The sequence below is a fragment of the Thunnus thynnus genome, chromosome 12 (assembly GCF_963924715.1).
Source record: "Thunnus thynnus chromosome 12, fThuThy2.1, whole genome shotgun sequence".
In the NCBI taxonomy this organism is placed as follows: domain Eukaryota; kingdom Metazoa; phylum Chordata; class Actinopteri; order Scombriformes; family Scombridae; genus Thunnus; species Thunnus thynnus.
The window spans coordinates 23,787,794-23,814,055 of NC_089528.1; the positions used below are offsets into that span (position 1 = coordinate 23,787,794).

The following is a 26,262-nucleotide window of genomic DNA, read 5'->3' on the forward strand; positions in this document are numbered from 1 at the left end:
TGGATGAGGTGATGTAAACTTTACAAAAGCTTGTAGTTGTGCTGTCTGGGCTGGGTGGCCTATACGCTATGCACCAATGGTTCCCAACCTGAGGGTCGGGACCTCTCAAGGGGTCAAAAGATGAATAAACAGATAAGAAAAAGAACATTTTTTTCCTCTAGTTTTTTTTTCTTGTGTACTTTTAACTTCAAATCTTTTAACTTCAAAGACACTCTTTGGTTAACTGCTCATGTCCACACAGAGGTCACAACCGGCCATCAGGATCATAAATAAATATTGCTTAATTTAAAAGGGTTTATATACAGTATTAAGGTGAAACAGGTTTCTTATAACAATTTGTGTTGATAGTTTTAAGAGCCAAAGACATCACATCAACAAAATTCACAGACTCATGGCCAAGCTGTAAATCTTTTCATTCAACTCTGCTCCAGTTAGTTTTTATTTTTGTCCATTTCAGCCTTTTTTCTATTATTTCAACCCTATTTATATATTAGATTATTATATAGTGTATATTTATACATTGAAATATATATCAGAGTATTAATTCAACATTCAACATTAATTATTACAGGAGATATAAAACACAAATGAAATAAAACTACAGTACAGTAAAATCTCATATGTGCAGAACATGACGTCACTAATTTTTTAAAATCCTCGTTTCTGATTGGCCACGTTAGCTCAGAGCATAAATTTATCATCAATCATGTGATTATTTGAGAGCTGGTCTCATGGCTCAGTCGGACCGGATTTCGCCCACTAGCCATGCGAGCTCCCACAGTTTATGTTTACAACAGTATCCACGCTACTTCCTGTCCGCCCCCCCCCCCCTCGGCCACACCACGCAAGCCTATTTTGGTTTGACTGCAGTTACATCTACACTAAACTGCACAGTAAGTAGGAATAAGTGGCTTATTAAGTGTTTCATTTGTCGGTTTTATGTTTTATGTGAATCGCTTTAGAAATTAAGTGTCATTTCTGGCTTCGATTGTGACTTAACACTAGATGACATGCGAGAGCAGACAATAGTCGCCGGACACCGAAGGCCAACTTTGGCAAGAGTTTTATCGCTATGTCAGTTTATATGAGGAAATATGTTCTGTATATATGACTATACGTCCTCATATTGTGTGTATCTAAATGTTTATTATGTGAAATATATGCTTTGAAAACAAATTTCCCTTCTAGGAAGATAAAGACAATATATCTATCTTTTGTTTACGCATTAACTAACCTTGGAATCTGGAAAATGCAGTGAGGCTAAAAATCTGTTTGTACCACAAAGGATGTCATATGACTCAGTCCTTTTCCTCTGGGCAGAACAAAGGTCATTTACTCGACAGGAATTGTACTGACGTATACCAGTGACAACCACACAGATTTAGAAGCCTCTCGAGTCTTTTCTTTTCTATGCCATGTGGAGCAGCGAACACCACCCCCCATTCAGAAACAGCCCACTTCCTGAAGGGCTTCTTCTTCTTGCAGCTGGGGAAGGCCCGCTGGTCACATGACTGGGGACTTCCATTGTAAGGGTGTGGAGGCAGGAAGTGGAGTGGAAGCCAGGCCTCTCAACAGTCTCACTCAGCACCGGCCCCACAGCAAGGCCGAGTCACTGTCAACAAGAACAATTAGGGAAGGCACTGAGGTGGCCTATTGTCCAATAGGGGCTTCACATGTTTAAGAGTTTCCCTCTCAGACCACCTGAGAGTGTGCCGAGGGATCGGAGGAGAACGTGTTACTTTTATCATCACATTGGGCCTCAGTTTTCACGCAGCGGCAGACAGAAATACCTCAGCGCTGTGGAAAGTCAACATGAACACGTGAGATGATGAAAAAGTTGGCCTGTTGGTATAGAGAAGCTATCAAAGAAGAATCTGAGACACGGTAAACTTTCCAAATGTACGTCTGCAGATACACAAATAAAAAGCTTCTTTCCAAAATGAGACTGTTTAAGAAATGACACTCACTTGCCAATATTGACTAAATGGAAACTAAATAAAGCAAATTACCAAATTAGTACTGAAGTTATGAGCTCTCTTTAGTGATAATACAACTTTTTGAGTGATATTTAACTTGCCTGATGATTTCAGGTAAACAAATTATCTATTTACATTTAAATGGCAACAAATGTAAAGAGTTGACCGGTTAACTTTGACCAAAAGCTCGAAACCTTTTTGGTTTCTGACCTCTTAAAATGAAGCAATGTTTATTGTGACCCCTTATCACAAGTTATGGGCTCAGTGTGGTTATGAGCAGTGATATTTCCTCCATATATCTGTCTAATTTCAAGGTATTTCACTTATTTTAAGAATGAAGGCCTAAAAAATAATATTTCACAAGAGAAAATCAAAATATCAAAGAAAAGATATTCAAAAATGAGAAAAAATAAGTAATTATCCTTGACAGATTTTTATCTTTGTCCTTTTAAGTAATCTGGTGACCCCTCAGATTTATCTCAAGACCCCCTGAAGGGTCCTGACGCCAAGGTTGGAAACCATTCACTTACTCCTAGTGTTTGGTCACTACAGCATGCACAGTTTGAACAGACTGTTACTGACGGTGCAGATGCTGTGAAAAAGGTCCATTCATTCTAATGAGTTTGTTTTCTAACAAGAAATCCGTCAATGCAACGCTGTAATCACACCTTATCAGCCGTCTGAGCCAGGAGAGGGATGGGAGGACACAAGGTTTTATCCAAGGCAGCTTCAGCTATACATAGCTGTAAATAGCCTCGGTCCTGACACATAGCAGCACAGCTTTCAAATGAGAAACTGCGAGATCGATAAAAACCCGGCAACACCAAGGGCACGCAGACAACAGCTACAGTGCTGCTGGTGGAGTTTAAAAGACCCACACACACATTGTTTTTACAGGAGCACTTGATGCAGATGAGGTGCTGCAAGTTACTGAGACTAAACAGCAATACGGTTTTGAGAGCGCTTCTTATTTTTTATCTAAATATTCTCAGCTGTTTGCATCTCACTGTATCTCTATTTGACTTTTGACTTAAGTACCTCATCTTGTGTTTTTTTTTTTTGTAGTGCAGACAGCTGTAGCTTCTCACTCTCATTCATTTGAGATGTTTTCTGCCTAATTATCAGGATACGTCAATAACTTCATAACGAACTTCAGTAAGACTTGGTAGACATAAAGAACACAGCTTGCATGATTATTATATTTCATAACATTGCAAGATGTAGCTTTTTGTGTAAATGTTCACTATTTCCTCATAAACATACAACACATGTATCCAGTTATTGTTCATCACTTTGAGTATTTTGATGCAGATTTTAAAATTTTGTAACATTTTTTACTATTAAAATAATGCACTAATTTAAAGGATTTCACAACTGATTTTAATATTAATGACATGTTGTCTCAGTTCATCTTTAATGGTAGGAAAAAGGTAGAAAATATACATTTACTAGCACTTATAATGTTTGATTATAATTTAGATTTAATCAGAAATCTGCAGCATCTCATCTGGCTTTAAGTTCTGTCTTTCCTGCTTTTTTTCAAACATACAGCGTTGATTTGTGATATTCCTGATTAGTAAATAAACATCATTCTTTGCATTCCAGGTTGTCATTCAAACACAATGAGCTCAGTGACCTGAGGTAGTCGCCGCCACAGAGTTTGCTTTCATTACAGCTGGGACTAACGTATGTTGGCAAGATGTGCAACAATGTGGCTTCACTCCAACCACAACCCTTCACCGCCGCAGCCACAGACACCTGATTGTCTCCTTTCTCATGCATAATAAAACAACGCTGCTTGTAGTGAAAAGCCTAAGAGCTCTGCTTCTGATATTGATGTGCTGTGAGTAGGAGTTTGACATATCAACCCCTCCATCTGGGTTCGCCTTTTCCTTTGCCTTCTTGTTTGTAACATTAGCAAATATTTATTATAGTTTAAACAAACTTCCCTAGGGCGCAATAAATACTGCAGAGTCAAAGAAGCTTTGACTGCTTAGCTCTGTCATCACATCATGTATTTTCAGATTATTAAGGAGGCCGGACTGTGTTAGTATGGGCTTGTGCTGTTTAACTTTAACAAAATCCATCAAAGTGACAAGAAAGACAGGAGTTTGTATTTTGATCTTAAAGGTGAGATTAATTTCTTCCTGTTGGCAGAACGGAAGTCACCTGTGACAACATAAAGTTTAATTTGGGAAAAACCCATTTCATTTCAGTTAGAAGAGATACTGTGAATTATAGCACTTTGTGATTTAGACTGTTGAAAAAGTACAACGTCCAAAATTTGAACCTTGCACCTACTCTAACATGCTTGATTTTGACAGTTTTATGAGATTCTGAATATGGCGTCCACGTGTCTGACCTGATGTAGCTGTCGCCTGGTGGGATGGACTCCTGGAAGAACTGGAACTGGTAGAGGTAGAGTACAATGAGGTGTCCAGCGCTAAAGATGGCCATCAGGACGCACATGCAGCTGAAGATGAGCGTGTCGAAGGTCCGGCAGAGGGACCACCAGGTGCACAAGAACAGGAAGATGAAGAAGTAGACAGCCGAGGTCAACGAGGGCAGCATGATGCCTGCAAACACCAAAACAGAAGATACGAGATCAGTGGACTGTGTATTAACAAAATAATTAGGAGCACCAGATTGGCAGAATGCACCACGTCACAAAACCTGAGAGGACGTCAGGTAAATTGTCAATCTGAGAATTTTTTTTACTATAATTTTCTAAACTCTATGGCATATTGTTTTGTTGAATGTGGTAAATCTCACAAGTTCTAACAATGGTTATTTGCAAATATTGTTTGACATATTTTTGTTCATTATACATTCAGCTGGTGTTTTTCTATGTTTTACCCCATTAACTACAATTCAAATACACTTACGGCAAACTTACATCCACATTTTAAAAGCACACCTTAAAGGGAGACTTCATTACTTTTCATTACCTGGACTCTATTTTCCCATCTTTTTGTGTCTAAGTGACTAATGGGGACAACAATTTTTTGAAACTGGTCCAGTATTGAGCGAGAGAACTTCAGCTGGCAGCTGTGAAACGGGACTATTGCACACCGTCAATGTACATCCACTAAAAGTAATTGTTTTTGCCATTGACAAGTGTCTGACATCATTATGGAAGAGACCATACAGAGAAATAAAACTTCTTTCTCTACTTTTTGCTTGATCTGGTCTGTTTGTTATTGTGTCAAACCGAGACTTGCTCAAGGAGAAGTCACATTCTGAAATCTCAGGAGAGCTGAGTTGTTGCAGGAAGACAGTTAAATAATCAGCTAAATATTCAGCCATGACTTTGAAAATCTTGACATGACTTTGGCAACACTAAGCTATGCTTTCTGTACTCCAACATGACAAACTCTTCCTCTCTCCAACTCTCACTGATGTTTCCACACTTGTCTTCCTGCAACAAGTCACCTCTCATGAGATTTCAGAGTGAGACTTTTTCCTTGACTTTTCCTCGGTTAAACAAAATAACAAACAGACCGGATCAAGGGGAAGGTAAGAAAAACGTTTCATTTCCCTGTCTGGTACTTTCCATTGTATTGGAAAGACAACTCTTATATGACATCGCTATCTAAGTGAATAACCTTGAATGTTTCTGTAATGAAAATTTACACTGTGTATGTTTTACTGCTGAGTTCTGAGTGAGACTTTGTGTCTTCTTCCTCTCTCGTGAGCATGTCCAACTGCTGATTCCCAGCATGTTAACAAAGGCGAAGCTGTGATTCGACTTCGACTTCTGCCCTTCAGCTTCTAAAACTCAGCAGATAAAGATGCAGGTGCAGAAACCCCCATAAACAGAGCTATGAATGGACAAAGGACAACTGTTAGGGTGACGGATGTGGGACTTGTTATGACGCATGTAACTTCATGTACAAATAATCATTGAATACTCACTCAGTCATCTCCTTCAGCCTGACAAACCGGGAGATCGACATTTGCGAATACGAACTCTGTTTATTGCAATAAAACTCCGAAAAGACAGATGCTCTCTGTGAATTCATTTATTATTAAGAGGAAAATTCCCACGACACCATAATGTTGTCAGACACTTATAATAACAAACTGAGTCTGTCAGTGGCAAAAACAGGCACTTTTAGTGGACGTACATTGACGGTGCGCAATTGCCCCGAAGGATTACATTGCAGGCCATTTCATGGCTGCCAGCTGAAGCGATCTCGCTCAACACTGGACCGGTTTCAAAAATTGTCACTTAGTCACAAAAACATGGGAAAATAGGGTGCAGGTTGAAAAATAGCGAAGTTTCCCTTTAAAGCAGTGGTTCCCAATTAATCCCATTATTGAGGTCGTGGTGGATGGTGGTGGTGTAGTGGAGTGCATTATATTGAAAAGCGTTCCTAATTTTTTGTCCACTCCATTAACGTACATGAGGGGGGCAAAATATTAGGAACACTTTTCAATATAATGCACTCCAGTACACCACCACCACCCACTACTGCCTCAATAATAAAAATAAAGTAAAATTATCATCTTTCTGGCAATATCAACAAAAACTGAAAATGTAGAAGCTTTGTAAAGTAGAATTTATGGCAGAGCTGTTATATTGGATTGCATTTGATTGCACAAGTGTTCCTAATGAAGTAGCCAATGACTATATTTTACCGTTATTTATTTTGTAATAATACTAATAAGAGCCGGTAATCTTTTAAAAATGTTTTCTTTGTGTTGTATTTCATTGTTGCATTTACCAGCTACAGTCTCAAAATAAAACCACCCAGAAGACAGACACTGACTAAACCTTGAGAAGGGGACAATGTCACTTTTTGAGAATTTCTTTCCTTTCTTTCTTAAACTCAAAAGCTTTTTTTCTCAGCAGCAAACTTTCATATTTTACAGTAAAAGAAGACCATTTAAAAAACACTCTCGCTTTGAGTACAGAACCCTGAAATGAAAACATAGTGTACAATAACTAAAAAAGGTTAAAGAACAGACTTTCTCAAGCGAGTTATAAGGATTTTCATAGAATACTGACAGATTGTAAACTAAAATCAATGGCTGCCTGGAAAGGGGGAAAAAAATCAATCAGTAAATCAGCTGATGAGGCAGAATGTGGATCCGCTCACCTGTCATCCCCAACAAGATGGTCACCACCACCTTCCCCGCTGTGGTGATCAAGTTCCCGATGATCTCCTTCACTTTGGACGCCACCTCCGCCACAATCCTCAGAATCTTCATCTTCGTGCTCTCCTTCACTTCCTCCTCCTCCTCCTCCCCTTCCTCTTCTTCCCCTTCCTCCAGCTCCTCGTCCTCCTCGTCTTCCTCGGCCTCGTACCCGGCTTCAGAGTCCTCCTCTAGCAGGATGTTGTCATCCAGGCTCAGCTTCTCCTCCTCTTCCTTTCAGGTCACATGTGAGTGACAAAAACGTTTCAGTATTGAGTGATGAATGGTGCAGTTTGGAGGTCAGAGCTCTCCATGGTGCTGAAAACAGTTTCCTAACAGGTAGCAATATAATAACAATCCCTGTGTATCCTCCACTGTTATACAATACCCATCATGTCTGCACAGTGAGTGAACGTTCCTGCTTTGCTTTCAGCTGTGAGTGTGTTTGACCATATTTAGCATACAGCATTGAGTATTTGAGCATATATGCGGTCCGTGTGGCTGCTTGAGAAATTATTAGCGACTAGCGGCTAATGTTTTCCTCTGAAACCACATGTTGGCTTTCTTGGCTGCTGCAGCTCCCCAACTATGTGTCCCTCTTTTCCTACAGTCGCAGTATAAATGAAAAATAATAACAAGTAGGCCATTCACCGTGATTTATATATAACACATAAGAAACTAGACAAAGAAAATAGCAGGTGGTGCAAATCCTATTTTGAATCAAACAACAATTTCAGCTCAGATGGCTCATTGACGGAAATAAAAGCCTGAATGCAACGCAGGCTCTGGATGAATTTCTGGTGTTTCTCAGTAACGGGGAGCGATGCCATCTCTGCCAGCGTGAGCAGCACTGTTGAAGTGAAAGTGAATGTGGATTTAATTAACACTGAGTCATAAAGTGAAGGACGTGCCAGAGGATGGGGGCTGTATTCCAAGTCATCAACCCTCACAGGGAACTCTCTATTCCAACTGCTGCCCTTTTATTCTAAGCTTATGAAGTTCAACGTGGACACTATCGTGCATAGCAGGAGAAGAGACTGGCCACTCTAAAGGTCACTTGAGAAAGTACTGACTTTTATTTACCACGTTGGAGCTGAAAAATACTGTCTACTGCTGTCTGGAAATTTTGACAAGCCTCTAGTCTGAGAGAGAATTTTGTCCGTTTCCTCATCCAGAAATCTAAAAACAGTTTGTGAGAGGATGTTTAAATTGGGGTTTGTGGCAAAGTGAATTGTTACTCAAATCAAAGATATTTCCTCTTTATATTTACAATATTTCTTTAGTGAAGTTTAAAAATCAGAAATGTTTGTTTGTACTTTATCTCTGAATTTAAAAGATTTAGCATTTTATAATAAAACTGGTTCATAAGAATATTTAAAAGAGGAAAAAATGGTGAAAACACGGTTTTCTAGATGGTTTTAGACATTTATCGCGGCACACATCCTGACCAACATCTGACAGTTTGCACATAATTCCTCAGTTGTCTACCCCAAATTAGGGCCGAAGCGATTCGTTGATCCATTTGTCAAGTGACACAACAATTGTCAACAATTTAGACAATCAGTTCATTGTTTAATGAATTGTTTATAAGTAATTTATCAAGGAAAAAAGCTTCACAGTCTCCTACATCTTGCAAGATTTGCTGCTTTATTAGTTATTTAAAGACATCCCACTCTGAAATATCCACTATTTTACACTATTTCTAAGCTTATAAATTAATTGACAGCCCTTTCCAATAAGATAAGATAAGTTAAGAAGAGATAAGATAAGATAAGATAAGATAAGATAAGATAAGATAAGATAAGATAAGAAGAGATAAGATAAGAAGAGATAAGATAAAAATTAAATGCAGACACTGTCAGGACAATCTATGTCACCACAAATGAGACTCACTTGTTCCTCTGCTTCAAAGTCCGCGTTGTACTGGGCCATGTCCTCAGGCGGCCTCTTCTGAACCAGACTGCGACACAGAAGCCAGATGGCCAAGCCAGCCACGAACATGCCGATGTCAGGGATGAACACGCGGATGCCGTTCCCTGCATCTGCACCAATCACACTGGAGACAAACAGAAAACAGAAGACACACGCTGACGAAAACCAGACGCTTATTTCCTGAATGTATCAAATCTACAGATGAATCCCAAATATCTCCCAAAATTGTGATTTGGAGCAATCTTACTGGCGAGGCATCACAACCAAATGATGGAAAATTGGATAGAGTACAACAAACTCAACTGTCCATGGGCGATCAGTTATAATAGGAAACAGTTTTTCTGAGAAATCCAGGGACTTGAGGTTGCTCGTTTAGTTCACTTGGAGGAAGCCAATAATTCTGCTTCCCTGTGTTTGAGTCAGGCCTTGGATCTTTGTCACATGTCACCTCCGTCTGTCTCTCCCAATTTTTCATGGGTGTTTGACGATTAAAAGCCAGAAATGGTTTAACAGACTTAAACAATATAAATACACTTAAATATAAGTTGTCACTGAGCATTATATCCCTACAATCTGTATCCATGCAGACGGATCTGCAACTCAAGTCATGAGAAAGTGAGAAATTACTGCAGCGATTATATCTGTCAGAAAACACTACCTGTTCACATGCACGCATGGGAATTAGGATTTTTCCGTTACCCTTTTAATATGTGTTGTGTTGAATGCTTTAGCTTTTTATATGGAGTACCACCCACTTTAATGAAATCAGGCTTGCCGGTTTTTAAAATGTATTGCCGTTAACAAGTGAGTGAAATTCCATTTAATCAAAAAGGCAATGAGAGAGTGTGGTTTGTTTTTTTTCTAACTGAAGTGAGAAAAACATGTTTGTTCCCTTGAAAATTGCATCCTTTGTTCATAATAAGGTAGTTTGCTCAATTAGCCTTCGTTTTCTCATTCAGCTAAATATAATAAAGTGAAAATGATTGAAACAGATTTAAATTGTCAAGATTAAATGTGTTAATTAAGGCATAATGATGCCTTTTAACCACTTACTTGACTCTATCTGAATTCTCTCCACATACTATCTGTACACAAATAATATTTATCCTGCTCTGGTCTACACAGTGTGTGTTTTTCATTAATCAACTCAATATTACATTGTTTGAAGTACCACTGTGGGTAAAGAAAAGCTTTTGTAGCATTTGTTATTTGATTTGTCTGCTCACCTCTGACTAAATACCAAACGGTTTGTTCAAACAGGAAGCTGAATAGTGGCGACTGACTGTTGCCATGACAGCTACAGTGACATCAGGCTTCAAATGAGTCAGTATTTGTGCTGCTTGAGGACACATTTTTATGAGGTGTCATGATTACATGTACAATTAAAGCAAATAAATACTGTCCTTGATTCAAAACCTTTTAAATTTCACTTCTATCATCCAAACTAATTTCTATTTCCGTTTTGCAGCAATCACACTGCATCCTGTGTTTGGCCACCAAAGTATTTTCTTATTTTCTTTAATTAAACAGTTTACAATAAAGAGAACATACTGGTGCTTCTGTGGCAAAGGCTGCAGAGAAAAAGCTGCCTGAATGTTTGGATCGAGTTATAAAACAAGTGGTCATTTCAATCAGACATCATTCTCATTCTGGCCTTGAAAGGGTATAAAGCTTATAAAAGTTAACAAGTTGAAAACAGAGTGCTAATCAACAAGATGGAAAACGCACACTCAGATAAATAGTTGGGCCTTTAGCTGCTGTTGGCGAGCTCAATCTAATCAAGGACGTCTGTTTCCATGTGCTTTATTGTTGTGAAGCTTCGTGCATCCTCACATGGATGAAAGGGATGGAAACCGCCGGTGCCAGAGAAGGTTGAGCCAACAACTTTAATGACTCTTTCTTTCCCTTGCTTATCATGTGAGAGAATTACAATAACATTAGCGGTGCTAAGACCTGTCTTCACTGCCTCGGTCTGCAGTGGGCCATTAATCATGAAGCTTCAGTGAAGAACGACACATACAAAGTCCCCAAACTATCTTCTAAACCTTATAAATATTTGGTATTTAGTAAGGATTTGAAAAAGTCACGCTTGAAGAGGCTGAATGATCTCTCTGTGAAAAGATGCACGACAGCTGTGAGTTCCCTTTAGACTGCTGTACATTTCACTTGAGCTATCCATTCTTTTCCATACAGGCAGTAAAAGGGGAGAAAGCATCCGCCTGTGCAGCAAATGCAGCTGTAAATATTGTGTATACTGTATATGATCCTCAACACAAACAGGTAAATGCAGGCGGGATAAAATGTTTATGGCTCTGCTTCCGCCACTTACAGTATACTATCCACCGAGGGCTGTTGAGTACTGGAAAAAGGACGTGGCTGAGTTTGGACATTCCCGTACTCAGGAAACCACATCTAATACGATCATGGGGGTGTGAGGAGACAGACGCAGCGGCAAAAGCTTTGAAAAATAGGCCTGTCAACTGATTGTCAGGCGTAACTGGGTTTAGCGTTCATCAAGAATCCACACAGGGACAGGTTAGGAGCATTTTACAAACCTTGTCAGATGACGAGCCAGTGTTGGCTAAATGCAAAAAGTGGTGTTTAATGTTATTGTGGGGTTGCTATATTTAGGATACTTTGCAGAGACAATGCAACCTTCTACTTGTAAATGCAGTGGAAGATTAGAATCACATGTATGATCTTTGACAGGTGCAATTTAAATCTTAACTTTATAATATTTTCTGTGTTCATTTTGAATAAATTGAACACTTTTTTACATTAGAAGTAGCATCAAAGTCCAGATGAAACAGCATTTCAAGAGTATCTAATCATAATGAATCTCAGCTCTGTGCTGCTAAAAGCTGAAGATTGATTGATGGGTGGATGTCACGATATTATTGGTTGAAATTGATTGGTTCAAGCCTGTGTAAGCACAAGTCATACTTCAGAGCTTCTTTTAAATCACTTCTTAAAACCCAATTCTACAGACTTGCTTTTATGTGATGTCTTTTTATTGTCTTTCTATTGTCTTTTAATCGTTTTTATCATCTCTCTATTGTTTTTCATTGTCTTCTATTGTTGTCTTCTTAATGTCGGACTTGTTATTGCTTTCTGTGTCATGTGTCTTTACTTTTGTATTGCACTGCCTTTGCTTTGTCTGTCAAAGCACGTTGTAAACTCTGTTTTTAAAGGTGCTATAAATAAAGATATTATTATTATTATTATTACTTTGTTTTACATGAAGAAAACAGATTGGATTTTTATATGAGAATACAAAGAATGTGATTTTTTGTTGGGGGTTTTTTGGCATATATTGTTAAAAAGGTGCACAATGCAACTGGAGATGTGATCTAAAAGGGTTAAAAAGGCATTTTTTTTATTTCATCTTGACTTTAAAAGCATGTTTGTCCTTTGTAGCGTTGCATAAAAATTGTCATATTGCTGACCCTCCTTTTCATCAGCCAACAGTCACTGAGCTAAAGCCTATCACTTCCTGAATAGGGATTCATGCTCGGTTAAACAAAGTCCACACCGTATATTATGCTGCATGATCGCTGCATGATCGTCACGGGAGATGTGATTTAGAAACAAAGAAAAGATTTGTGTTCTGGATCCCATCAAGTTTGCTGTACCGAATGACTCATAAAATATAAACTGTCAAATGTGTTACAATATCATCATTTGTTGCACATGTTGGTTTAGTGAAAACATTCGCTGTGACATTGTTAAAAGTATTGGAAACACATCATTATCTTACCTCTCGAAACCTATTTGTCTTATGGATTTCTCCCATGTGGAACCTGGAAAAAAACACATACGGGGTCGTTTAGTGGACACTGATACTGTTTGGCAAATAAATACACATTGACACCTCTAATAACACTTTTTATATCATGGTCATTAAAAATATTAAAAAATAGCGCTACACAGCTGTTCAAACCAGTAAGTAGAGAGGATTTCCATTACTGTGTCCAGTGTGCATGCAGCCAATCACTGCTGTTTATAAATCACTATTATTAAAATATAGAAAATCCAAATCTAGTCTGTAAAAGAGCTGCATCTGTTTTTCAGTCTCTGACAAAACCGTTTAAAAAAAATCCTTAAAAAAACTGCCTCAAATCATTTCGTAAAAGTCAACATTTTTTAAATTTCAGAATAATGTTTCAGTCTCTTTCTCAGCACACTGTTCCTAAATGTAAAAACAAGAAAATAAAAATGTTTCATGTGAGTTATGTTTCCACTGCTTGGACTGGTTCAAGTGTTCCTGAACGTCACTCCAGAGTTCAGAGAGATTTCCAGGTATTCAAATCGCAAACTGACACAACCCGCCGAAGGTTGATGGGCCTTTGTTCTACTGCCAGAAAGAAAAAAAAAACAACATAACATCAGTTTGTGACTTGAGGATCTTGACTCAATGACATATCGATACATCCGGGTGTTTTGTCAGTGCATTAGGCAACTAATTAGGTGCTGAACTACTTTCTGGTTTATGGAGCGCAGCAAAGGAGAGTGAAGATGTTTAACACACTCCAGTGACAGCACTCAACTCAGATGAGCGTAACACAACACAGACAGCAGACAAAGCAGACTGACTTTATCTGCTGTGTCACTAAAGTGCGACTACAGCAACTTTCAGGAGATTGTTAAACTTAAAAAATGTTATTCTCAGTAATTCCTGTGAATAGAGTATGTATAGACTTCTATTTATAAATGGTGTCAGTTCAGGAAAAGGAAAAAAAAAATCCCTCTGGGTGGTTATTCGCTAGATTTATGGAGTGAAAAACTTTATTTCCAAATAAGAATAATGTATAAACAGACAATATCCTGTCAAAAGATAAAGTGAAAATAATTTTAAGATGTTCTCATAACTAACACTCTCACCAACTGTCCAGTAAAGGAATGAGTCACACTATCAGGCAGAGAAACAGGAAACAGACTCCACTCAAGGTGGATAAAACATTAATGGACTGTCAGTACAAACCCTGCTGTTGCTTTACTTCTCACCAGTAACACAAATAGCTGCGAGAACAGCTTCACAATCACAGATGTTATGTGTCCAAATTGCTCAAACGCAACCTTTAAATTTCTCCACCCAAGATCAAAAGATTATCACTAATACAATTCATTCTGTTAAGGGCTAGATGTGGAAGAGGAGGGGTACATGACAAAAGAAAATATTAAGAAATTTAACATCTGTGATGGGAGGAGGTCACATAACCTCTGACATCAAACACAGCCACCCACAGTCCGCCTAAAAATGAAATGTTGAGGCACTCTTTCCACCTCTACACGTCTACTCCCATTTTCAGCTGCTCAGTGATGGAGGACAGCCGGTGCTCTGAAAGATGACCAATGTAAAAAAAATCCAACTAATTCCTGTAATGGCTAAATATCAAATCTGTAGATTTGGTGATATGACTCACATTCCTTTCACATATTTTCCTCGATAACAATTAATCAAATATTGTTTTCTTTCAGCCTTGGTATCACTATTTTCTATCATTGTGGATCTTTATTACATACTAACAATAGCTGCCAGAGGTTGAATTGTATGATATGCTGAAAGATTGTCTTGAACTATTTATATTAGGGTATTCGTCTGTAGAAATGCTGCATGCACCCTCTCTTTGTATAACAATATATACGTTACATTCGCAAACGTTTTTGTCCAAACCCACATACGCATATCAGGAGCAATGTGGAGTTCAGTATCTTGCTCAAGGACACGTCAACACATGGACATAAAGAGCTAGAAAATGAACCACCAGCCATATGATTGATGGAAAACTCACTCTGCAGCCTGAGCTACAACCATCATTCGTGTAAGAGAAAAAGAGCTCCCACCCCTAAATTCTCCTGTTGAAAATATTTTCTGGCTGCCAGTAAAAATGAAAGCTCTATTGAAGGATGTTTTTTTAAGATTAAGATTAAATCAAATTACTTAGTGTAATGAAGAAGGGTTCGTTCACAGTGCAAAACGCAATGAGATTTAACAACCAACTCTGCAGCTCTACACAGCATCAGATGTTTAGCTGCTTTCAGCCCCTTTTACACCATTGTTTTGGTTTTAACAAGCTAAAGTTGTTGGTGTAGAAAGTTAAACATCCAGCTTGAGAGCTAACCACTCAGATCTTTTCTTCAGGAGTTGGTGGAGACCAAACCTGAGCTAAAAAGTCAGTGAATATTGGACTTTCATTGCTCAAAAGATCAGAAGCACTTCATGTTGCTCTGTGTCTGCTGGATGTTTCAGTAGGTAACTGTTGCTAATAAATTAGCCATAACAAGTTGATAAGGCAACAGTATATCAGGGTGAGTTTGTTTAAGAATCATTTGGCCCCCTTGTGGTCAAAAATAGCTTAATGCAGCTTTAATTCAGTGCACAACCCTCGATCAAAAACAACAAGGAAATACTAAACACTGACATGAGCAAATTTTGTAGGGTTGGTGAGATTCTTAGCATAAGTATCAGTAAATGTTTGTTGCAACCAGCCCAAATATTAACACTTCACTCTCACTCTTCACAGTTTTTAGATCTCTGATTAGCTTACTACATCAGTGTTTGCATCATTTACCAGTAGCTCAAGTGATCAGGATGAGGGTCACTGCCAGAAACCTGCACAGGAGGAGGAGATAAGCTCTGCTGATGTTGCTGTAATTCCTAATAATCACCCACAGAGATTGATAAAGGTCATAGATTACTTAATATCTCATTTAGTCCTCAAATAGAAACCAATCATCTAGTAACGTCACTGCAGTAACCACAGGCAAAACATAGTCTGTTTCAGTAATTCCCACGTCCAAACATCTGCAACACCTAACTTTACCCAGCCCGAACTGAGCCTACAGGTGTAAGAGGAAACCCGTCCCGCTTATGATATCACACACTTGGAATGCAAGAGGTAAAGTCGGGTCAGTCCGATCCATAGGATGAGGACAGAAACATTGAGAAGGGGAGAGTGTTACTTTGACAAAGTGGAGCAGAGTATGAGACTTTCTGCCCAACGAGGCGAGGCCGCTTTCCACCCCAGCTGGGCACCAAAAATACCTGTCCTCAGACTTTATGTGAACATCATAAAACACCCTTTGTACTTGCTGGGCCGTTAACCTCTCAGCACAGAATTTCTTTGCACTCTCTCTTCTATCTCTGGGGCCTAATGCCAGTTGCCCTTTTCCGCAGAGACTGGTGATATGCAACGTCAACATTTCAGCAAGTCGTAACTATTATCAGACAGTCTGTGTGCCGAGGGGAAAAAAATCAGTGAATGTCTCAAGTTTTGGTGAACAGTGGACAGGATATGTGTGGATACGGTGGGTGGTAAAGGTCAACAATGCTGCGTATGGGATTCAATGAAGACCATCCCTGTGGAACTGTCACAAAACAGCCATTCAACAGGCCGTTTAGCCCTTACGAGCTGCTGAAATGTCTAATGCCATCAGATATGGGCCAAATCAAATTTGCAAATGAGTTTTATGGTTTGTTTTTACCTACTTAATTCACCAGATGGGTGGAGGTGGCCACTAAGGACAATGAGTGCCAAAAAGTTTGCACAATCACAGGAAAGTAGTTTCAAAGTCAGTGAGGTGTACTTTTTTCTGTCACTACTGTATCTGACAATTTAGTTGACATTATCTGAAACCCTCCGCTGTGGTGAGCTCCACCCATCTGGTGCTCGTTGGCTGTTAATTCACCAGCTTACGACTGTTTGTATGTGTCGTTCCTACCAAAGCGAGTCAGCACAGAGGAATGACAGATGACTCCAAAGGAAGCCGACTCCGGCTCATCTGGTGACCAGTCATTGACCTATTGTAGCAGCTGGAGGTGTTAACTTTTTGGAAAAGTTGCCTCATTCAAACTCAACTCAGTTACTGCTCTAATGGTGTATTTGGCTACACTGAATAAAGGAAATTACATAAAGTTATCTGGAGAGAGGATAACCGCCTCACCAAGAAGGAGGACTCTTTGTTTATACAATACTTGGCTGCAAAAAGGAAAAGGGTGTCAAGGGGCGAAATACCAGATATAGAAACTTGAGATAAGGCCTTTACTCAACATGCAGGCGGTAGATCAAGAGGAGGAAGAGTCATGTCTGACTTCCTGTTACAAACAAAGCCCAAAAATAAAAAGAGGAATAGGATTACATTAACCTCAGGAAGTACAAATCCTAACAATACTTTTACAATTCATCATGGTAGAGAAAGAAAAAGTTTAAAATATACAATACTGTGCAGGATTCTGATCTGAATATTGTCAGAAATGTGCTGTGCAGTTGTTACTTTTTACTTGTTACTGACATATTTGGTGGTTTTCTTATGACATTCTTTAGTGTCTCTATAGCTGCATATGAAGTCGTTCATCATGAGCATGTGATGTTATACTTCTCCACCATGTGCCTCATTAATTATCAGATGACAGCCAGGAGCCACCAGCTGTTCATTATGAAGCAATTCTGAGCAGCAAAGTGCTTATACAGAAACTGTGCTGTTCATTTTTTAAAATATATTTCCTTTAACCTTTATTTAACCAGGAAATGTCTCACTCTTTTACAAGAGCATCCTGGCCAAGACAGGCAGCAGCACAATTAACAGGGCTGCAGACATAAAAAAAAACATTTAACAATTTACAATGAAAATAAAGAATAAATTACAGAATCATAAAATATCAAAATAATTATCAATATTCATCACAAGTCATCGATATCAGGGATCAAACAGGGGCAATATGTAGTAGTCAAAACATCTACAGCCAGATGTGCCTGCATCCAAATCATTTTGAATTACTTTAAATGCGTCCAGTGAGACCAGTTCCCCGAAGATTCAGGTAGTTTTGCAACTGACTCCAAGCAGAAGGAGCAGCATACTAAAACGCCCTCTTTCCCAATGCAGTACAGGCTTTAGGGACAGATAGTAGGAGTAAGTCCTGGGAGCGAAGAAAATAACTTCCCAAGATGGAAGCAGACCAAGAATAGCCTTTTAATAAGAATATGCCAATGGTTAAGTCTACGGGTGGACAAGGCAGACCATCCAACACAAGCATACAAAGAGTAATGGTGAGTAAGGGCTTTAAAATTTGTAATAAACCTCAGTGCTCCGTGGTGGACAGTATCCAGCATGTGTAAGCATTGGGAAGACGCGCGCGTATATATAACATCGCCATAATCCAGCACAGACATAAAGGTGGCAACAACAAGACTCCTTTTGGCCTCGAAGGAAAAGCAAGACTTGTTTCTAATATAAAAACCCAAATTCAACTTCAGCTTTTTCACCAGTTGGCGTTGAGTGTGAGGCTTAAACAAGAGAGAATCATCTATTACGATTCCTAGATATTTGTATTGAGATACAGATTCAATCTCAGGGCCCTGAAAAGTGATGACAGATGGAAATTCAGTGGCTTTTATTTTGTATTTGAAAACATCATGAGTTTTGTTTTTTCAGCATTCAATACAAGTTCTAAACTCAAGATGGTTTTTCATTCAAGTGCCAACGGAGCTGTATGATATAAAGCCTGAAACAAAAAGCAGACAACTATATTCCATATTCTGATTTTTAATAATGCCTTGACCTTTACTTGGAGTAAATAACATGGAGAGAAACTTCTTTCACACTGCCGTCTTCCTGTGGAACAGCCTCAAATTGTCAAGAAACAAGGCGGCTCATCATTGAGGTCGATCAATAGTAATAGTAAATAGTAAATAGTAATAGTAAAGCAGATTCCTTGGGTTGTGAATATAATGTTAGTTATTACTAATATGGTATTCATGGGTATTTGTTTGAAGTACCAGTCTATAATGATTTACTCTTTGTGTGAAATGATAAGGCTGGTAATAAATCTGAGATTAAGACGTGCACCTACGAGCATGATTTGTGACATCACAACTAGTTTGGAGCCAGTCGTTGTCCACTATGCAACTTATGATATGGAAACTTAAAAACCTTCAGTGCACATACACATGACTGTTTTGGGGGGAAGTACAGTAGAGACATCCTGTGTCCTGCAGTTAAACTTTTGACTACAAACATTTGCATATGAATACAGTAGATTCTGGATTTTTCCATGATGAAGACAGAATATAATTTGAAGAATTTTAACAAGGTAAATCAACTTCTTTTTTGTGCAAAGACCATCGCAGACACAAATCATTATTCCAAGATGATTATTTTCATATGTCTTGAAACATGTGTGGAGGAGACCTTTAAATAAATAGAAAGACTGATGGACAGATAGATAAATAATACATAGATAGACACAGTAGATGAATAAGATTTATGGTCTGATCACACCAGGATTTTATATGCCAAACTGAAGCCCTCGAGATCTCAGTAATAAAGATTTCCTTGAGCGAATATTTAGTCTACTCTCTCTGAACAGCTCAGTGTGTTTTTGCCTGAGGCGATAAGGTCCGTTCTGCCTTTTGAGCAGAGTTGGCTGTGCTTCGACGGTAGAAAGCGAGTTACTTGCATAAGAACAAGTCATTAGAACACAAGGTCAGAGTCTGTCCCGTCTAGACACATTCAAATTTTACAGTTTGATACAGAGTTTCATGGGAAGCCCAAGGCCAACTATTAACACCTTCCCTGCACTATGTCAGTAGCTCAGAGTGTTTGCTTAACTGGCAGCAAAAATCTCTTTTTTTCTACGTCGCCATATGGCACAAGGAAGCTCATTACATGAGGAATGTGTTAAATTCATAAATCTTCATGATGTGACTAAATGCAGTATGAGTGAGGATATTTCTAGAGATTGTGGATCATTATTAGAGAGCATATTTTACCTACACCTGGAAATGCAAACTTATTTTTTTTGGATGGAAACTTTCCCTTGGGCTGTGAAAAATCTACAGCTTTTCTGGTGATATACAACCTTGTGACACTGAATCAGTAGCGCAGGTCAGAGTTTAAGCACAAAACGGCCTGTGTGATGGATGGGACACACGTGTGCACACAGTCTGTCGTGAACATGTGGCCCAACAAGTAGAGATCTCATCGTTTTGGTCTTAAATGAGTGCTCAGAGTAAGTGAATTATTGAGTCTTACAGAAAGCCACTAAGGTTGTCAGGGTTAAGGGGTTTGACTGAACTGTATGTTTCATTTAATTTCAGTCTTTCATTTTTGTTTGCCTGCAAAATGCAGGCAAGGCTATCATCATCATTACGTATTAAATACAGGTTATCCCCCACAGCTATTGACTGTCTGGACCAGATTCTTCAACTAAGTAGAGCACATCCATTTTAATAATCAGTTTCAGTCAATCGATTTTAAACAAGTCATCACTGACTAGAATAAGCAAGAAATAACATACGTTTACTTTTACTTTTTTAACCAAATCCACCATCTTTCCCTAACTTTAACCTCTATAATTTAGTAGGCTAAAGCTAAAGCTAACCACTCAGAGGACTCAGGAGGCAAATCTTTGGAGTCAAAGTCCTGCACTTTGTACGACTGCTATCCATCTCCACCAGTGTCCCTATGCACTGTATGTACATTGTATAATCCATGCACAATTATGTTTCCTCCAAAATATAGATGGCAAATCCAATAATATATGTATTTCTTAAGTGACAGGGTTGCATCTGTCATTAAATATAATTTAAAATGAGTTTAAAGGGTTGATTGTGGCTTTATTGAAAGCATACAAATTGCTTCCTGTATGTCATTATGAGGGTTCGCAAACCCTCCCAATGACCTGAATGTCATTGGGAGGGTTAAAGGGGACCTTTTATGCTCATTTCCAGCTCTCTCTATTTTTTTTTCTGGGATTCCACTAGAGTAGCTTTGCATGATTCACAGTTCAAAAAACTCCTTATTTATCTTATATTGACCCTTTATGCAACCCCTCAGTTCAGCCTCTGTCTCTTAACAGGCAGTGTTATCTCCCGTCTCTTTAAAGCCTCCCATCCCGATGACCCCACTCTGTTCTGATTGGAAAGCTTTCCAGAAGCCTGCTGAGGGTCAGCTGTATCAGAGTTGTGTTAAGTTACTGCTGATGAAAACACATTTCCTGCTTTACCACTTCATATAAATAATAAAATAACAAGAGACTTTTATTGTGAAGAATTTACAGGAAATTAGACGTGTACCTCACTGAATTAGCAGAGCTTCATTCGCGGTGCTAAAAACCAGTCGACACAACAATGATATGGAGATATTTGGTGCTCTTTGTTGGGCGGGTCAGTTAGAAATAATTCAGGGAGGAAAAGTACAAGCAGAAACAGCCACAGTGATGATGATGTTTGATGAAGAGCTGCAGATGACCAGCACACCTCCAACATGTAATAATACTTATTTTACTTTGCCGTACTGTATGATGGAAAAACACTCAAAGGATGCCAGCTCAACTCGAGTCATGGTTCGGTGTGACTATCCCCAAAACAATGGAAAAACACCATAATGTTAGCGGAGCAGTGAACTCGTGTGATGTGCATGGAGCAGATGACCAGATAAAGAAATCCGCAACATGCTGACGTCAGCTTGGGGTGAAAGTAGAAAAAAATGTTGGAAACTGAGCGTTCAGAGAAGTCTGAAGCCTGAGCTTTTTTCTCACAGGGATTACTTCTACATACGTTTACCTCATTATTTGACACTTTGGCCTAATTTAATATGAACATCCGACATTGTGACATTATATATATCACTGGAAATTAGGAAAAGCATAATACGTCCCCTTTAATCAATTAACCAACTACACCTCCTTTATGGATTCCTGACCTGTGAGTCACTTTGATTTCTGTATACACAACAAACCCCACTACCTTCAGAGCCTTGACTATAAAGGCTGCAGTGTACTTACAGTTGAAGTCAGAGGTGATGGAGTTCCCGGCCAGGAGGCTGTTGACGGTAATCTGATAGATGATGTGGAGCAGCAGGAAGGACATACTGGTGAAGCAGAGGGACTGCAGCAGACGCCCTGTGTGGCCTGGAGGAGGAGAACAGCTACAGTGAGTTCATCACCACAACCACTCACTTTAAGGATTTCCACATGTTATTTCTGCCGTTCATGCACTGAAACACAGAAAAAGCCTCTTTGCGTGTTTGTTTTTCTACACACAGAGAATAAAATTTTGCTGCTTTAGGAGTTGTGCAACATTAAAAAGTACCTGGTGTTTCTGAATTCTTGTCAGCCTTTTCCTAAAGCAAAACTCTTACAACAAAGACTCATATTCATTTTGTGATCTGCTATTGACTCTGGAGCTGTTTTGAATGAATTGATAAAGACGGTGAGGGTGACTGGGAGAGCATCCAAGGGGGATTTTCTGTGGATCACTACATATCCTGGTTAAGAACTGGCAACACTACCATAGAGCAAAGCTTATTTCTGTTGAAAAGTCAAATAAACATTCTGGTGGACCACAAGGCCTCTAATTCTCTCTAAGTCTATAATACATCACTGAAAGAGCAGAACAGGCCTTTATACTTAATAAATATCACAGGTTTGCTTCTTTAATTTCTGGATTTTGTGACTGTTTGTGTTCACATGAAATGACTCAGCCATCTGACACCATAAGATCAACATAGAGTTGAGTTGACTGACCCACTGTCTTCCATTAATGTAGGTAAAGACTACAGCTGTCTTCAGACATTACCGATCCTGGGAGGGAAGGATGAGAGCAGTCTGAGGAGCTGCCACAGCTGTTCAACACATGGTCATTTTATAGTACACCTACAGGTATTTGGGATAATTTCAGGAGTTGTTATGGTGATAATTCTCTGCAGTAGGATTTTTTCAGACCCCCCTCTAAATGCGAAAATGAAAATGTTCACCCTCTGGGGAAGAAAAGGCTTGATTGGACTCTTCTTCTTTGATGACAACATGACAGTAACATTCCTTGCTGCAAATATCAACCCTGAAAAATTAAATTCTCATATCTGCACGGTTTGGTCCAACTGTCTCCATCACTCCAATTCTTTCTGCACAGCCTCATTAAATTTACTACATCCCTGTGGGGAACACATAACAATTTTACTATAGTATGGCACAATATCCTGGCTAAGGTGAAGCGCTACTGCTGAGCCTCCGGCCATCGAGGGCTAACCTTATCAAATCTGCACAACAACAGACCACAGCAGGCTTATAAATGTTGAAGTGCAAACAATTTGCACTAATTTCCCATTGCAATTCCCTTGGCTTTCACAAAAAGGGGAAAAGAATGCTTGTAAATATGAGGTATGAAGACTGTTAGCTAAAATCTACGTCCAAATTGGTCCTAAGGCTCTGGATAACATGACTGCTTTGGCTCTGTCCCCTTTTTTCCTATTTGTAATAGAGCATTTTTGTTGTCTGACAGCCATCTGTCTTCACACTCATCTTGAATTAGTATTTCAATTCTCTTCATTATTTAGTCTCAAAATACCATCCCAAGAGTACTTTTTAAATGCTTCCAAAACAGGGGGCATTGTTTTTACAGTTTTTACATTCATTTCTTTTTCCCCTAATCAGAGAATCTTATCCATTTGTCAACTTTAAGACCTAATTAAGCTACATGGTCTTGCAAAATCCCAATCTGAGGGAGAGCCAATGAAATGGTTTGATCACCAATCATTTGGTGTTTTAAAGGAATTGCACACCAGAACCTACGTGACAAAATAGAAAAAAAAGTGTTTTAGGTGATTTAAAAGGGTATGATGAAGATGCCTTTTGCAAAAGAAAAAAGCCAAACTAAGTAATTTGTTAAAGCCAAACACCATCTGTTTTAAGACTACACACTAAAACATAAACCTGATCAAATATTTATACACATTCATGCAACAGTACTAAAAGACTCCCCTAAGGGAAATTGCCATGTCAGTGTCCATTCAACAAGGCATATAGCACCTACTATAAGGGCACTTGCTACCCATATGAAAGTACCAGTTTAGATTTTGTTCACCTCCACTGAGAATTGAATGCCTTCGAGTGGATGTGGAGCCAAACGCTATAATTACGACATTAGAGAGTAAATCACAAACAACAACAACAAGTTGCATAAGATATTGTTTGTCTCCAGTTTGGACTGGAACTTTTTATCCTGACGTTTCCTTGGGCTTGCCGCACTGCTGTGGCTTTTTAAAGCAAATTACACCTTATGAATTATTCATGTCTAACATTTGGTTTAAGTTAAATTTACCGATTTAACCGCTGCAGGTCCTTTAAGATTCAACTGACAAAATGAAACCAACCATCAAGACAAAACACTGAATTTAGCTCAATCTCTCTCTTAATCCCCTCTAAAATAATTCAAAAATGTAGAGTGGGTCTCTGTTCTGTACAATAAGACATGTATTTTTTAAGTTTGTACTGTCAATATGTATTATAAATGTCAGTAGTTTTGCATACATGTCAGAGTGAGGAGATAACTCTCAAACTGTAACTCTGCAGATTATGATAATCTGCCCAAAATTAAGAGTAGTAATTACTTGCAAACTAATTTGCATCCTAAATGTAAACAATCTGTAATTAAATGAATAATTGATAGTTTACAGTACACAATTAATTGTGGCAATTATATCACAATCATCCTCAATTATAACCAGCTATTATTTAAATGTTTAATAATATGAAGCTACTAGGTATTGTGCCTAATCTAAATGATCTTTTCCTTCAATAATCTAGCAAATATTTACCTAAAATAACTTGTTGTTTGCACAACAATTATAGTTTCTACACATTTCATAATCATTCAACAATAATCCTTTTACATGCGGTCATCCAGGACCCTTTCTGCTGAAACTTCCACATATTGTCGTTCGTTCAGCCTGCAGTCCTCCTCACTGATGATGACAAATAGGTGAGGCAGACAGATGGGATACAGTACGAGTCCTGGCAGGTGTTACGCTAGAAGAATATCTCATAAAATCTGACGCCTATGGCAATTTACATGTTTGATATTCTTTTGTGTTTTTGCTACAGTCCATGTAAACTTAACCTGGTATAAGGTTACATAACCATCAACAGGGAAAATGTCAGTCAACTTTATCTCACAGGTGAGTTTTCCTGGCATCATTTTGTTTTTGTTTGTTTGTTTCAGTGAGATTGTCTTGTTGAATAAAGGTTAAAACATAAAGGACTCTGTTGTAGGGGATGTTCCGGTATTAAATTTTCATGCTACAATTCTTGTGGCCAAAAATATCACAGTAAATAGTTTTATCATAATCATCATCAAACTTTTCTGAAATATTAGTACATAGTAAACCTACTTCAAACTGAACAAACTGAGCTAATATTGCGTTACCCTGTAAATTACAGTATCTAACATCAAAAACACTAAAAAACACCACAAACAAAAGCAGGTTTGTTGTTTAAAGTTTAAGACAGTTGACTGGCAATTACTTTAAATGGAGCTCATTGTTTTGGGTATTAATAGGTGTGAAAGAACCAAAAAAGCCTTCATTGTTGATCAGTTCTACTCACCCGCCAAGTGCCAAATGCGGGTAAATCATTTGGTGAGTAAATCTCAGGAGGCTGTCTGCCACACTGGTATGTAAATGTTTGTGCCAAAATAGTCACGTAATAAATTATCTGGTATGATGGCTCAGAGGAAATAACTCATGTTTGTCCATATACAGACTAGACAAGTGCACTATGTGTGTTTTTTATGTGTATCTAAACAGTGCCATGAAACTGTAGCAGTGCTCGAGACAGTTTGAGGTGAAGGAGCGCCAGCCACAGACTGTCTCGAGTGCTCCTAGTTTCAGCTACTCGACATCACAGTTCTCCGCTAAACTGTGCAGTATATGTGACATAAAAAGGCAATTTATTATTTTGGAAGGTAAAAAATATGCTTGGCCTGTGGATTTTTTCATCTAACAGTCTCCTTGACAGGTAAGTCAAAAATTTAATTTCGGACACTTGTTGTACTCTCTTAACCATAAACTAGCCGCACTTCAGTAGGTTGACTAGTTAATGATAGCGAGTCATTACCAGGCAGAGCTAGACGGACAGGAGCCGGTTGTCTTCTGGTTAAAATAAAACTCCTAATACAGACAGGAGAGGTGGAGGACAGGAGCTAATGGGAATGGTCGGTGGTTTTGTTATCATCAGAATGCTTCACCATATAGTAAAAACAGTATACCTGCACATCTCTACTGTATTGTACAGAGAGACCTCTGATTCAGATCATTTAATACCTTCAAAACCTTTTTTTTTTTGCTTTTTTTTTTTTGTCTGGAGAAAATATATAAATCACCTGCTTCAAGTTGTCTGAAAAATAATTGAAACTAAATTTATTTGCAATATAAATTCACA

The 26,262-nt window shown here is 38.6% G+C and overlaps 1 protein-coding gene across 3 annotated transcripts in view; it reads right to left on the reverse strand.

Annotated features, from left to right (window-relative positions):
- The window catches only part of LOC137194489 (piezo-type mechanosensitive ion channel component 2), a 96,377-nt gene that overhangs the window by 59,858 nt on the left and 10,257 nt on the right, over positions 1–26,262 (reverse strand). For all 3 annotated transcript variants that reach the window (XM_067606435.1, XM_067606433.1, XM_067606434.1), the window contains exons 3-7: positions 21,832–21,957; positions 12,805–12,847; positions 9,009–9,171; positions 7,079–7,349; positions 4,339–4,552 (exon numbers count right to left, since the gene is read on the reverse strand). In XM_067606435.1, the coding sequence (XP_067462536.1) occupies positions 4,339–4,552; positions 7,079–7,349; positions 9,009–9,171; positions 12,805–12,847; positions 21,832–21,957 (817 nt within the window). The remainder of the gene's footprint in view (positions 1–4,338; positions 4,553–7,078; positions 7,350–9,008; positions 9,172–12,804; positions 12,848–21,831; positions 21,958–26,262) is intronic.